The 14,023-nt window shown below is 54.2% G+C and overlaps 1 protein-coding gene across 1 annotated transcript; it reads left to right on the top strand.

Annotated features, from left to right (window-relative positions):
* Positions 1 to 5,842: 5,842 nt before the first annotated feature.
* On the top strand, positions 5,843 to 13,723 carry PSMD9 (proteasome 26S subunit, non-ATPase 9). Its single transcript, XM_004595324.4, has 6 exons — positions 5,843 to 6,068; positions 9,202 to 9,304; positions 10,591 to 10,802; positions 12,115 to 12,216; positions 13,046 to 13,134; positions 13,376 to 13,723. Exons 1-6 carry the CDS (start codon positions 5,931 to 5,933, stop codon positions 13,401 to 13,403), a joined length of 672 nt encoding a protein of 223 aa, XP_004595381.1. The 5' UTR covers positions 5,843 to 5,930; the 3' UTR covers positions 13,404 to 13,723.
* The last annotated feature ends 300 nt before the right edge of the window (positions 13,724 to 14,023 follow it).

The raw sequence follows: 14,023 nt of genomic DNA, 5'->3' as shown, positions 1-14,023 counted from the left end.
GGGTTCAAATGGGCTTCCAGGACAGGAGGCCTGAGGTTGTTGGCAGGACCTGCTGGTCAGGTGTGCTGCAGTCGGTGCTGGGGAACTTTGCCTTCCAGCACTGATAGCAGTGGACCCCTGTGCATCCACAGTTGGTGCTGATGGTGAGGGCTGTGCTTTCTGGCAGCCTGGGCATACCCTACAGTGTGCCTGCCTGATCTGTCGTCCCCAGGCCCCAGCAAGCACAGTGGTGCACAGTGGCTCCCTACTCACAGAACTTGCTGCGCACTACGTGCCCCATGGAGAGGCCTTGAAGCTTACACCCAGTTTCCTCTGGCTTTTACCCACACACCTCTTCCCTTCACTGGCCTTACTCTTTGTCCTTGTGTTGTCTTGCATCTTAACCATGAGTGTGACTGTGTGCTGGGCTCTGGGAGTCCTTGCAGCCCATTGTCTGTCCTTGGGGTGGCCTTGGGAACCCTTGAAGTACAGGGTGACAGCCATGGGCTTTGGTGAAGCAATCCTGACGTGTTGGAATGTGGCAAAAACATTGTGTTTGGAAATGGATTGGTGACAGGGGCACAAAGTGTCTTCCAGGCTGTGCTTACAGGAATCCCTGTGACATGGACACTGCTGCAGCCAGCCCTGGCCCATGGGTCCCACAGCCAGAACCTGTTGAGTCTCCCTCTCCATCTGCGGATGCCATTGACATTCCTATTTGATGGATGAAGAGGTGGCAGCTCAAAGAGGAGCCCAGAGACACAGCTCATGTGGGACAGACCTGGAACCGAACCCAGGCTGTCTCTCTGGGGTCCTCTGCTTCACATGGCTTCCGGCCATGCCTTCATGGCTCAGATGTGGGAGGCTCTGCTGGGAGCAGCCTCCATGCCCACTTCCAGTACAGGGAGAGTTAGCCTCCCAGCTTTCCTCAGGAAGACGCTGGAGAGGGGCTCGTGTGATGGCTCAATCGACTTATCCTCCCTCTGCAAGTGTTGGGATCCCAGATGGATGCTGGTTCATGTTCCAGCTGCTCCACTTCCCAACTAGCTTTCTGTTTATGACCTGGGAAAGCAGTAGAGAATGGCCCAAAGCCTTGGGACCCTGCACCAATGTGGGAGACCCAAAAGAAGCTCCTGGCTCCTGGCTTCAGATCAGCTCAACTCCAGTAGTGGTGGTCATTTGGGGAGTGAACCAGAAGAAGGAAGATCTTTTCTCTGTGTCTTTCCTTCTCTCTGTAAACCTGACTTTCCAACAAAAACAAATAAATCTTAAAAAAAACAAATGAAAAGATGACAACCTTGTGAAGACTCCTCACCCTTTGGCCTGTGGCTGGGTGGGAAGGTCAGAGGAGGGGTATGTGTGTATAGAGAGGGGGAAGGGCTCCAGACCAGTGAGCAGGGAACGCAGCCCCCACCAAAGCAGAAATCTGGGCTCTTACTGGCTGAGCATCCCAGGGCAAATCGTCCTACCTCCCTGAGCCTCAGTTCACATGTCTATAAAATGGGGTGCTCCTCCATGCCCTCCCAGGAGCACTGTGCTCCCCACTGGGTCCATGGGGAATCATCAGTTGGACCCCCGATGCAGAGAAGCCCAGAGGGGCTCTGGTGGTGCTGGTGGGTGGGGAGATGTCTATTTATACCTGAGTCAGCAGTGCTGCCCCAGGACCTTGCTGCTCAGGTGACGCCCAGCTGGGTGCTTGGACCAGAGTGGCCCACATCCCATTGGCGAGTCTGTTCTGCTTGGAGAATACACCGTAATCCAAGAGCTTCCGTTCCCCTCAGGCACACAGCCCTGTGTTCTGCCCCAAGAAGCTGTAGCTTTGGGCTGCTGGACACCCGGAGTGACAGGACTCCGAGGTCTAAGTTCCCCCCTTCCCCCCTTCCCTCTATCGCCGTGTCTTCCAGGTCACAAGGACCAACCAGAAGGACTGCCAGCATGCCGCGTTGCCCCTGTTATCAGGGCTGGTGTGGCTGGGCAGGACCATCAGGGTGGGGCTGCTCCTATCAGTTGAGGGCAGCACCGATGCCCAAGCCTGGCAGGGATGGGCCTCGGCGAGGGCCTGGAGGGTCCAGAGCGGCTGTTGTGGGCTCGTTGCTGTGATGCTGGGCGCTCCCTGGTCCCTTAGTAAGTCTGTGTCTCAGCCTGTGCAAGTGGCTGGGCTCTGACATGGCCTGAAGATGTCTTCTGTGCTTGACACTGGGGGCATGGAAGGGAATCCTGTCCATGTTCTTACCTCTCCAATGCTCGCTCTCCTCGCTCTCCAATGCTGGCACCTGCATCTCACTTCTCCTTTGGTGATCTGATCCTTCTCCCTCTTGGGGTGTGTAAGCCAGAACTGGCCAATGAGAATCCCTGTGATGGGCTCAGGAGTGGCCACATAACCAGAACTGGCCAATGAAAATTATTGTGAGGGGCTCAGGAGTGACCATGTGACCAGAATTGGCCAATGCATGTCTGCCCTGTGATGCTTGTCATAGAAAGAGGCCGTGTAGAGGTTCCAGGTTTGTTCAGCTGGTCAGCGGTTTCTAAACCTGCAGAAGGACACGTGCCCAGGGTGAAGGACGTGGAGGAAGGATGCCAGCCAACTCTTCCTGTCTGAGCAGCTTGCTCCTGGCTTGCCCTTGGATGAGCCTCCACAATTCCCATTTCTTTGCACTAGTCTGAGTTGAGCTTCTGGCATTTAAAACCTCCAGTACACACACACACACACACACACACACACGGAGAATAACAACGGTCCTTTGAGGACTCTCAGCATCAGGGATTAAGATGTGGGAGATACTGGAAGTTGTCTATTCCATGGCGGGGAGAGGGGATGTGATATATTAGCGATATTGCTTAGATTGACTGTCACAAAGTAGCAAAATAGAGTGGACAGATTTAGACATTTTTAAAATAACATTTATTTGGAGAAAGAGAAATCATCTATCAGTCGATTTGCTCTCTAAATACAAGCATGGGCCAGGGCTGGGCCAGCCTGAAGCCGGGAACCTGGAACTGCATCTGCAACTCCTACATGGGTGTCAGGGGACAAGCACTTGAGCCGTCTTCCCGTGCTTTCCCAGGCACACTGGCAGGGAGCCGGGTCGGGAGCTGAGCAGCTGGGGCTTGCAGCTGTGCCCTGATGGTGGAGCTGGTGCAGAGGAAGATCTGCCCAGGGAGCTTGTTGGCTGTGCGGCTGGGAAGTACTGACTGGGCTTTGTTCCCAGAACACGCCAGCATTGCTGCTGTGTGTGTTGCCTCTCTCAGGAGTTCAACTCCCAGAGAACAGGGATGTGAACATTGTGGCCTGAACAGAGCGGATTAGGGAACACGGTCAGGCTTTGTGGGCCAGAAGCAGGCTGGGTAATGAGTATGTAAATGAATGGGCATGGCCGTGTGCCCGTAACACTTTACAGAAATAGGTGGTTGGTGCTGATATTTTGGCTGACATGGCTTACAATGCCAGCATCTTATATCACTGTCCCGGTTCAAGTCCTGGTTGGTCAGTCTCTGAGCCAGCTCCCTGTCAGTGGGCCTGGGAAGGCAGCACAAGAAGGTTCAACAGCTTGGGCCCCTGGCACCCACAGGGGAGACCCAGGTTAAGTCTGGAACCTGCTGGACTCCCAAGTTCCTGGCTTCGGTTGGCTCAGCCCTGGCTGTTGTGGCCAATTGAGGTGTGCCTTTCAAATAAAAATGAATAAATCTTTAAAAACAACACAGAAAAGCAGGTGGTGCGGGAAAAGCCAAGGATTTAAGCCAGGAATCATGGTCTGTTCCCCTTTGCCCCTGACAATCAATGGAACAATGAAACAAGCCTTGGTCTGCAGCATTGCAGAGTTCTCTGGTGTAAATATCCCCCAAGGTCAATGTTGAGTTCTCAACGTGAGGCCAGTGACCTTGGTACTCAGGAGGACGCATGGGGCAACACTGTAGAGGTGGAGTGGTTGTAAATAACCCTGTAGACACTGTTGACACCGAGATGCGGTAACGCTCCTCTCTGCAACTCTGACCTTCAAATAAATCTTAAATATATAACGTGGAGGTTGAGCATGTTATCTTTGTTTTTTATGCAGTTCATTTGGTTGTAAATTTATATTTTTGTAGCTTAAAAGAAAAGATTTGTTTGAAAGGCAGATGTAGAGAGAGAGAATGAGAGAGCTCTTCCATCTGTTGGTTCCCTTCCCCAGGTGGTCACAACGGCCAGAGCTCAGCTAATGAGGAGCCAGGAGCCTCTTCCAGGTCTCACATGCGGGTGCAGGGTCCCAAGGCTTTGGGCTGTCCTCGACTGCTTTCCCAGGCCACAAGCAGGGAGCTGGAAGGAAGTGGAGCAGTCGGGACATGAACCAGTGCCTTTCTGGGATGCTGGTGCTTACAGGTGAAGGATTAGCCTGTTGCATGGCACCAGCCCCTTTGTAGCTTTTTTTTTTTTTTTAAGATTTATTTATTTTATTACAAAGTCAGATATACAGACAGGAGGAGAGACAGAGAGGAAGATCTTCCGTCCGATGATTCACTCCCCAAGTGAGCCGCAACGGGCCGGTGCGCGCCAATCCGAAGCCGGGAACCAGGAACCTCCTCCCGGTCTCCCACACTGGTGCAGGGTCCCAGTGCTCTGGGCCGGCCTTGACTGCCTTCCCAGGCCACAAGCAGGGAGCTGGATGGGAAGTGGAGCTGCTGGGATTAGAACCGGCGTCCATATGGGATCCCTGTGCATTCAAGGCAAGGACTTTAGCTGCCAGGCCATGCCACCGGGCTCCCTTTGTAGCTTTTTTAAAAGGTTTATTTATTTGAAAGTCAGAGTTCCAGAGAGAGAGATCAATGTTCCATCTGCTGGTTCACTGCCCAGATGGCCACAACAATGAGGGCAAGGCCAAGCCTAAGTCAGGTGCCTGGAGCTTCATTCAGGTCTTCCATGCAGGGGCCAAAGCAGCGGGACCATCCTTTGCTGCCTTCCCAGGAGCGTTAGCCGGGAGCTGCATAGAAAGCAGTGCAGCTGGGACTAGTGGTACCCATATGGGATGCTGGTGTCCCAGGCGGCAGTTAAACTCCTAACACCACAGTGCAGGGCTTCCTTTTTTTTTTTTTTTTTTTTTTTTTTTTAAAGTCACTTCCTTTTTTTCTTTTTAAGATTTATTCATTTATTTTTATTACAAAGTCAGATATACAGAGAAGAGTAGAGACAGAGAAAGATCTTTCGTCTGAGGATTCACTCCCCAAGTGACCGCAATGGCCAGTGCTACACCGATCTGAAGCCAGGAGACAGGAACTTGTCCAGGTCTCTGACGCGGGTGCAGGATCTCAAGGCTTTGGGCCATCCTTGACTGTTTTCCCAGGCCACAAGCAAGGAGGTGAATGGGAAGCGGGGGCTGCCAGGATTAGAATCATGGGAACGTGGGATCCTGGCGCGTTCAAGGCAAGGACTTTAGCTGCTAGGCCACTGAACCGGGCCCTCACTTCCTTTTTAACCAGCTACACAGGCCTTAGCACGCACCTCACAACTCCTAAGACCATGTAGGACATGTGGGCATCCACGGCGAGGGAGGGCTGCTGGCAGAGACAGCTCTGTGTCATGAATTGCACCATTTTACAGATGTCCAAACTGAGACTCCGAGACATGGACTGCAGTAAGTGGTGAAAACTGGAACTGGATGTAGCCCAGCAGTTTACAAGTGGTAAAATGTGGGATAAAGATGCAAATTCATTTTGTAAATCCTCGAGGCTTTTGAAGAAGGGAAGAATTGAGCACCCTGGGTTCTTTGGGACATTGCTCAATGTTTGTTGAGCGAATGAGGAATGAAAACGGGGTGGGAGGGCGTGGCTTCCCGTGGCCTCGCCCCTCGCCCCTCCCCGCGCTCGCGGACGGCCGAGGTGTTTTGGTCCGCAGGCGGAGCCGTAGCCCGTGCCTGCCGGCGTCCCGTAGCCCGGCAGCGGGGCGGCCAGCGTCGCAGGATCCCGGGGTGAGGGCTAAGATGTCTGACAAGGAGGCGACGTCGAGCGGGGAGGCCCCTCAGGCCCGTGCCGACACCATCAGCGACATCCAGGAGCTGATCAGGCGCAAGGAGGAGCTCGAGGCGCAGATCAAGGCCTACTACGACGTGCTGGAGGGCGTGAGTGCGAGCTCGGGGCTCCCGGGCGGGCGTGGGGCGCCTCCAGGCCCGCTGACCGGGCCAGCTCCCCCGGCCCGTGGCCTTCCGTGGGCCCGCGAGGCCTCTGTGGGCGGGCAGAGCGGTGTCAATGAGGACGCTGGAGCGTCCCCTTGTGCAGATGGGCGATGTTGTGTGTCCCCCCGTCTTCGACAGGAGCAAGCGAAGGCGTCCCCAGACTCAGTAAAACTAGCCAGAGTCTGGATCCTGATGCAAGGTGGCCGGCTGTTTTCCTGACGGCCTGGCGTGGGAGGTTCGGAACCCTGGGTGTGCTCGCGCGTCCCCTTTGGGGGGCCGTGGGCAGTCGAGACGGTAGACGCCACTTTTCTAGCAGACCCTGAAATGAATGCAACAGGCAGACTGCCGGGGGTTGCCAAGGCCTAGATAGATCCCCACCGGGGTCTGCTGAAGGGCTGGCGGTGTCTCAGCTGGCCATCTGCCATCGCAGGCGCACGAGGAGGCAGAGCAGGCAGGATCCGAACTGGTGCTCTTGTAAGATGCTGGCGTTGTCGCCGGCAGCTGAACACAGCTTGGCACTGTTCCCGCCCCAGGAAGAAATTTGTCAGATGGAAGGTGAGGTGGTACCTTGTGTGTGAGCCACCAGTGGTCCTCCACTGCTTTTCCAGGCCACAGGCAGGGAGCTGGATGGGAAGCGGGGCTGCCGGGATTAGAACCGGCGCTCCTGTGGGATCCTGTCATGTTCCAGGCAAGGACCTTAGTCGCTAGGCCACTGCACCGGGCCCTCCTCAAATAATCTTAAAGAAAAAGAAAAAAGAAAAATAGGACCTGATGTGGTAGCCTAGTGGCTAAAATCCTCGCTTTGCATTCACTGGGATCCCATATGAGCCCAGGTTCATATCCCGGCTGCTCTACTTCCCTCCCAGCTCCCTGCTGTGGCCTGAGAAAGGAGTGGAGGACTGACCCAAAGCCTTGGGATCCTGCACCCGTGTGGGAGACCTGGAAGAAGCTCCTGGCTCCTGGCTTTGGATCGGCACAGCACCGGCCGTTGTGGTCACTTGGGGAGTGAACCATCGGACCGAAGATCTTCCTCTCTGTCTCTCCTCCTCTCTGTATGCATCTATGCACCCATGGTGCTCATTCCCTGGCTCGGCTGAGCTCAGGGTCTACATATGTGAGACAGTTGCTAACATCCTCAACACATGCTTTTTTTCTTATCATTATTTCCAAAGCAACATAATAAGGCAGCTGCTTGTGGCATTTGAGTGGCAGTCGGTGATTCTAGGTACAGGGTGATGCAGGCAGGCTCTGTGCAAATCCTGTGCTGTTCTACATAAGGGACTTGAGCGTCTGAGCATCTGGGGTGCAGGGGGCATCCTGGACCAGTCCCCGGGGAAGGCCAGGGGACAGATCAGCTCCCTTCTGAGCCTCCCTCTTAACTCACATCCCCTCTGTCAGCTATCCTTCTGCCGTGCCCTCATAAGGACATGAGTCACTGCCCTTAGGGTCCACTCTGAAGGTCCTTCGTAACACCTGCAAAGATGTGATTCTCAAATACAGTTCCCCTCCCAAGGTCTGGGGCCGGGATGTAGACACAGGATGTTTAGGGCCCTGTTGAGCATGCTGCACCTTATGTGTGCCTGGCCTTTGCAGGACAGCCCATTAGTTCTCCCAGCAAGTAGGAAGAGAGATGAGTATCTTTAGTCTCATTTTAGTTTATTTAAAATTTTTTGTTCGTTTATTTATAAGGCAGAAAGACAGCTCCTATCTGCTGATTCACCTCCCAAATGTTTGCGCTGGCTCCAGGCCAGGCTACGCCAAGGCCAGCAGCCAAAATCCCAATCTAGGCGTCCCACCTGGATGGAAGGAACCCAGCCACAGAACCCACGGAGCCAGAGGTTGGCCGAGGCACCAGCAGGAAGTAGTCAGGAGCTGAGACTCGGCTTCAGACTGTAGCACTCTGCAATGTGGGATGCAGGGGTCTTTAAAAAAAAAAGTAGTTTTATTTGAAAGGTAGAGTGACAGAGAGAGCAAGGGAGTTCCACTGGCTCACGCCCAAAGTGATTACAAGAACAAGAGCTGAGCCAGGCTGAAGCCAGGAGCCAGGAACTCCATGAGGGTCCCCCGTGTGTGCAGCAGGGTCCAGGCACTGTATTAGGAGACTGGATTAGATGTACAGGAGCTGGGACTCAGGCTGCGACAACTCAGGCTGTAGCTTAATCCAGTTTGTGATGCAAGTGTCTCAACTCCTGGGCTAATGCTTGCCCGATTCCAGGCTCATTGATGGGGAAGGTGAGACTTAAAACAGGCAAAGGTTTAAGCTGAGGAGCTCCTCTTGATTGTGGAAGGACGGAGCCTCAGATCAATCTGATGGAAGGCAGGGCTGGTGCTCTGTGCTTAGCTAGGAAGAGACTGTGAAATATTGAAACAATTGTATTGTACAAAAGCATCCTTGAGGTCACGGTTCAATGCTTAGAGAGACTTAGAGCACTAAGTGCCTTGAGGCCGCTGTTCGGCCAGGCGTGACATCGTCCTTGGGTGAGATCACCTGCTCTGGCTATGGCGGTGAGCGGTCAGGGTGGAGCTCCCACTTCAGTCTCGACCCAGTGCTGGCCACGGCGGATGTTTGGGCAGTGAACCAGCGAGTGGCGGTGCTCTCGTGCGATTTTTTTCTTGAAAGCAAGCCTGTCCTTTGCTGCTCAGGGCCACTCAGCCCCGCTCCCTGGAGATGACGGTGATATCGGTGTGTGCTTCAGGGGCCAGAAGGCCCTGAGATCAAAGCCCAGCCACAGCTGGGGGTCTCTGGTGCTCTCCCTCCCCTGCAGCTGCAAGCCAGCAGCCAGGTGTCAGCTGCCTGTGGGAGGGAGGGGTGGAGGAGGCAGGGAAGGCATGTTTGGCTTTATCTGCACTGTTCCTAAGGAACTTCTGTATTAAAAGTACATAGTTGAGATAACACCTTCTTCAAAGGGGGGCTGTGAGGACGGATAAGACACCTGTGACCTGTGCTGAGCCTGCAGCTGTCAGCCGGAGCTGTCATCACAGTCCTCTTGGCCGTGGCTCTGAAGGAAGTGGCCTGGAAAGAGGTCTGGAAGATGTTTCTCCCGTGAAATCTTTTTTTTATCCCATTTCTTCCTTTCAGCAAAAAGGAGTTGGAATGGACGAGCCGCTGGTGGACTGTGAGGGCTACCCCCGGGCCGACGTGGACCTGTACCAAGTCCGCACCGCTAGGCACAACATCATCTGTGAGTGGCCCTGGTGGGGCTTCCTGCTGTGTGGCACAAACAAGGTCACTAATCCTGGGTACCCTGCTGTCTGTCGGTGGTCCTGATGGAGGTGCTTTTTGTCTCTCTTGAGACCTGGAAAAAGCTCCTGGCTTTGGCCTGGTCTACCCCTGGCCGTTTCAGCCATCTTCTATAACTCTTAGCTTTTAAACAACTAAGTAAATCATACACACACACATTATGCAGATATTTTATCTAGGAGGAGAAAAACATCTGAATTCTGAGTAGAATTCTGGCCTACAATAACGCTGCTCGTTACGTTACCCCTCAGGGGTCCTGGTGGACTTTGTCATGTGGGGGGGCACTTTCACATTTTGAGTGAGCCACCAGAACTGAAAATCCAGAGAGCTTTACCCCAACGCCCTCAGTTGCCAGCTTTTCTAGAAAAAAAAAAAAAAGAAAAAGAAAAAGAAAGCAAACTTTGGAGACCCTGGCTCTGCCTCCCAGAAGCCAGTGCTTGCCCAGAGCCCCAAGTAGGGAGGCCTTTGAGTGCCTCCTGTTGCCTCTCTTGTACTGAGTGTCCCCAGCCACATGGTAGTAGGTTTTTCTTCTAGAAGATTTAAGCACCATTCATTCACTTAAAATTATTCATTTACTTGAAAGACAGTGTTATTGAGAGAGAGAGAGCGATGGCAAAATCTATTTTTCGTCTTCTAGAAAATGTCCTAAATGCCTTTGGGCCAGGGCAAGACTGTGAGCCTGGAGCTCCATCTGGGCTCCCACCTGGGTGGCAGGGGCTCCAGCACTTGGACCATCCTCCTCTGCTTTCCCAGGTGCATTAGCAGGGAGCTGGATCAGAAGTGGAATAGCTGGATTTGAACCAGTTCTCCAACATGGGGTGCTGGTGTTGCAGCGGCCAATTAACCCACTGTTCCACATTGCACTTCCTCTCCCCTGCCCCGCCCATCAATTCACCCATTTGCATGACTGCAGTACACCTGCAAGTTCATGGTCGAGGGACAGCTTCTGCTTTGCCCAGCTCTTCATTTCAGTGAGCACTCGGCCTTTGGGAGGACTTCCTGAGGTCCTTGTCCAGCAGGTCAGGCTCCCAGCCATCCCTGGATGTCACTGTGAGGACTTGTGCCGTTGCTTCTTTCCGTACTGGAATGCGGTCCTTAGGAGGGCAGGTCTCTGGTCCGGTGTCTGGCTCTTAGGTAGAGGCTATTTAAATGTCCAGGGACCAAGTGTGGTACTCTGGTGTCCTCTGCTGTCTTCCTCGGCCCCTGATGTGGTGGTTTCCATCCCAGGCTTGCAGAATGATCACAAGGCGGTGATGAAGCAGGTGGAGGAGGCCTTGCACCAGCTGCACGCTCACGACAAAGAGAAGCAGGCTCGGGACATGGCTGAGGCCCAGCGAGAGGCCATGAGCCACAAATTGGGCCACCCCGAGAGCCACAATCCACCTGAGGCCTTTGCCAGAGTGAACAGCGTCAGCCCCGGCTCGCCAGCCAGCACTGCGGTAATCCTGGACTCGGGGTGCTCTGGGTCAGGGAGCTAGGGTTCTTGCAGAGACCAGCCCCTGCTGTCCATGAACTGGACGATGTTCCCAGCCCTGAAGATGGCTGGGACAGATGTCCCAAGAGAGAGGCTCTCAGGCAGTCTCCTTGGGGCTCCTCCTTGCTGGGCTCAGCGTGGCTGCTGGTGGCTGTCAGTGTCCTGTGAGGGGCTGTGTCCCTGCCTTGGTGGATTTGTGCAGTATTCAACTGCAGTGTTGAGATGTGGATCTCCTAACAGGAAGTGCCCCCGTTGGATTGCACTTCTCAGTATCTTTTAGTCCGTTTGCAGGGCCATGCAGCCATTGCCAGTCAGTGTCAGCACCCTGTCCCAGTCAGCCATCATCCCAAACCCTGCCATGGGACTGTCGGTCCATGTAGAGGGAGTCAGCAACACACGCCCTCTGCAAATGTTTTCCTTTGTCAGTATTTCTGAGGTCCGCCCACGTGGTGACCTGTGCAGGCTGCAGCCCTTTCTGGGGCTGTCTCTTCTCGCTTGTGCCACTTTGTGTTTAGCTGTTAGTTGGTGGACATCGGGGTTGTTTTGACTTTGTGACTGTCAGGAATAACATGGCTAGGACATCTGTGTACAGGTTGACCTGTGGACACAGTTTAACCTTCATCCCATAGTCCCCTCTGGAGCAGGACCAGTCTCAACTGCGTTACCTCAAGGAGGGGACCTGAAGGCACTTGTGCCAGGCCACATGACTCCTAAGGTGGCACCGCGTGCTGCCCCTGGGCACTGCTAGGACTCTGCAGCAGCTCTGTGCTGTCTCCTGCTGTGTCCACGGCCCCTGGTGCATGGCGAGTGTCTGAAGGGTAAACACGTGCCATCAGTGTTTTTAGGGCCCAGGCAAAGGATGTTTCTGGTCCTGGTTCTCCTTGGGCCTGTGACTCCTTGTTTGGAGGTTTCTAGATCCGGTGTTTGTCTTGTTCACATTTTGGCTCCTGAACAGAGTGGGCCCAGACTGGCCTGTCCCCTCCTGCCCTGTTCACTGGATCAGGACCCTGGAGAGCCACAGCTGGTTTTTCCAGTGGTGGGAGGACCAGCTGCCTTTAGTTAGATCAACCCTGGAAGGAGACCCCAGGGGGGTGGGGAGCAGCCTGCCTCTGCCCTTCTCTTCATTAGGGCGCCAATGCCTGACCTCTGTACGTTGGGCCATTCTGCCTCGTAGAAACGAACACTCTGCATTGATGCTGAGTTGGGTGGTGGAGGGCGTGAAGGACTTCCAAAGCATGTGTAACCTCCAGCTCAGCCTGCTGCTTCCTCTTCTCCAGGGTCTGCAGGTGGGTGATGAGATTCTGGAGTTTGGCTCTGTGAACGCCCAGAACTTCCAGTCACTGCATCACATCAGCAGTGTGGTGCAGCACAGTGAGATGGTGAGTGGGGCTCCTGGCCGCCGTGCCGCCGTGCCGGTGCCGAAACTCCTTTCTCGTAGTCTGCCTTTTCTAGGAGGGTTTATGCCTGGGAGTGACCACTCTTTGTGGTTTGTTTGTTTGCTTTTAATATGTTCTTCCCAAAAACTTTATTATTATTATTATTAGAGTTACTAATTTCTTGAAAGGAATAGAGGAAAAGACAAAGTGTTTTTTTTTTTTTTTTTTTTTTTTTTAGCATTTATTTATTTGTTTGAAAGGCAGAACTTCAGAGAGAGAGAGAGAGAGAGAGAGAGATCCTCATCTGCTGGTTCACTCCCCAAGTGGCCACACAGCCTGGGAAGGTCAGGCTGAAGCCAGAAGCGGGAGCTTCTTCCGGGTCTCCCATGTAGATGCGGGGCCCAAGGCCTGGGGTCGTTGTCCTGGCTGCTCTCCCAGACACAGCAGCCGGGACCTGAGCTGGCACCTGTATTCGTGATGTTGGCATTGTAGACAGGGCTTAGCTGGCTGCACCTGGCGCTGGCACCCTGTGTGGTATTGTAGCCATACTTTATTGATGGGGATTTTGGGTGTTTTGAGTGTTTTTAACTTTTGAATAGTTCTAGGCTATAGCATCTTGCAACTCTGTAAAATGAACCCTTGCGTGAAGACAGCTGTCTCTTCAGGACCATGTACCAATCTGCAGCCCCACTGGCTGCTCCCCGGGCTGTGGTCCCTGCTCACCAGGCTTGGGCTGGAAATACAAACCTTCCTAGGCCGGCAGCTGTGGACAGCTCCTCGGCCCCTGCAGCCTCAGCAAGGTGGACATGAGGTGGGCTTATTTTCCTTGCAGAAGCCCCTGGCTGTGACAGTGCTCCGCCAAGGACAGAGACACCAGCTCAGACTCGTGCCAAAGCGCTGGACTGGGAAGGGACTGCTGGGGTAACTATCTACTCCTGTCCCTTCGCACGGTGCTGTGGGCGCCCACTAGCCCTTGGACCCAGGGAGTGGGGGGTGCTGAGTGACGGGAACGCCTCTGCACAGGAACTGACGCTCCACCCAGGTGCCAAGAGAGTGGAGGTGCAGAGCCGGCAGGAGCCCTGGCTCATGGATGCCTCTCTGCTCCATCCTCACCTGGACTCCTGCTCTGCCTGAGTGTCTCCCCCTTCCTTCCCTCTTCCAGCTGCAACATTGTCCTTCTGCAGAGATGACCGTTCCTGGCGCAGCAGGATTGCCACTTCCATGCCCTGGACTTGGGTCCAACGTGGATATCTTCATCTTCTCTCTGCGAGTCTGACGAACTGGAAGGGGCTGGAAGCCTGCTTGTGGCGGCGAGGCCTCCCTGGAGGATCTTTCTGGATGAAGGCATCTTTCACGGCTTAAGTCGTGCTTAGCATCTTTGGCCAATGAGGCTGCGGCCCTGAATGGGAATTCTCTAGATTGTGGGAGTTATCCTGGCAGATGCTGATATGACTTGACTCTGTTAGGAATATTTTTTCCCCAAATAAACAACAGTTCTGCCGTGCTGCTACGGTCATGTTGTCACCAGCTGCGTCTCTTGAGGCCCTAGCAAACCAAAGCCTGGATGGGTTAGGGGTATTCTCACTGACAGCCAGGCTGAACAGATGGGCCCTGCCCTGAGCCGGCACTGGACCACACCTCCCTTTGCGTTGTGGCTGGGCTGCTTTAGAGCTCTGGGCCAGTTCTGTGCATCCATCCCGCTGGGCCCTCAGGGCCACCCGGCTCCCATCACCACAGCACAGCAGTCTGGCGGCTTCCTCCTCTGAGAGCCACCAGAGGGCAGCAAACCCCTTCACTGTGGCAAACAATC

Source organism: Ochotona princeps, chromosome 29 (genome assembly GCF_030435755.1).
Source record: "Ochotona princeps isolate mOchPri1 chromosome 29, mOchPri1.hap1, whole genome shotgun sequence".
Lineage (NCBI taxonomy): Eukaryota > Metazoa > Chordata > Mammalia > Lagomorpha > Ochotonidae > Ochotona > Ochotona princeps.
This window is presented reverse-complemented; position numbering and strand designations above follow the sequence as displayed.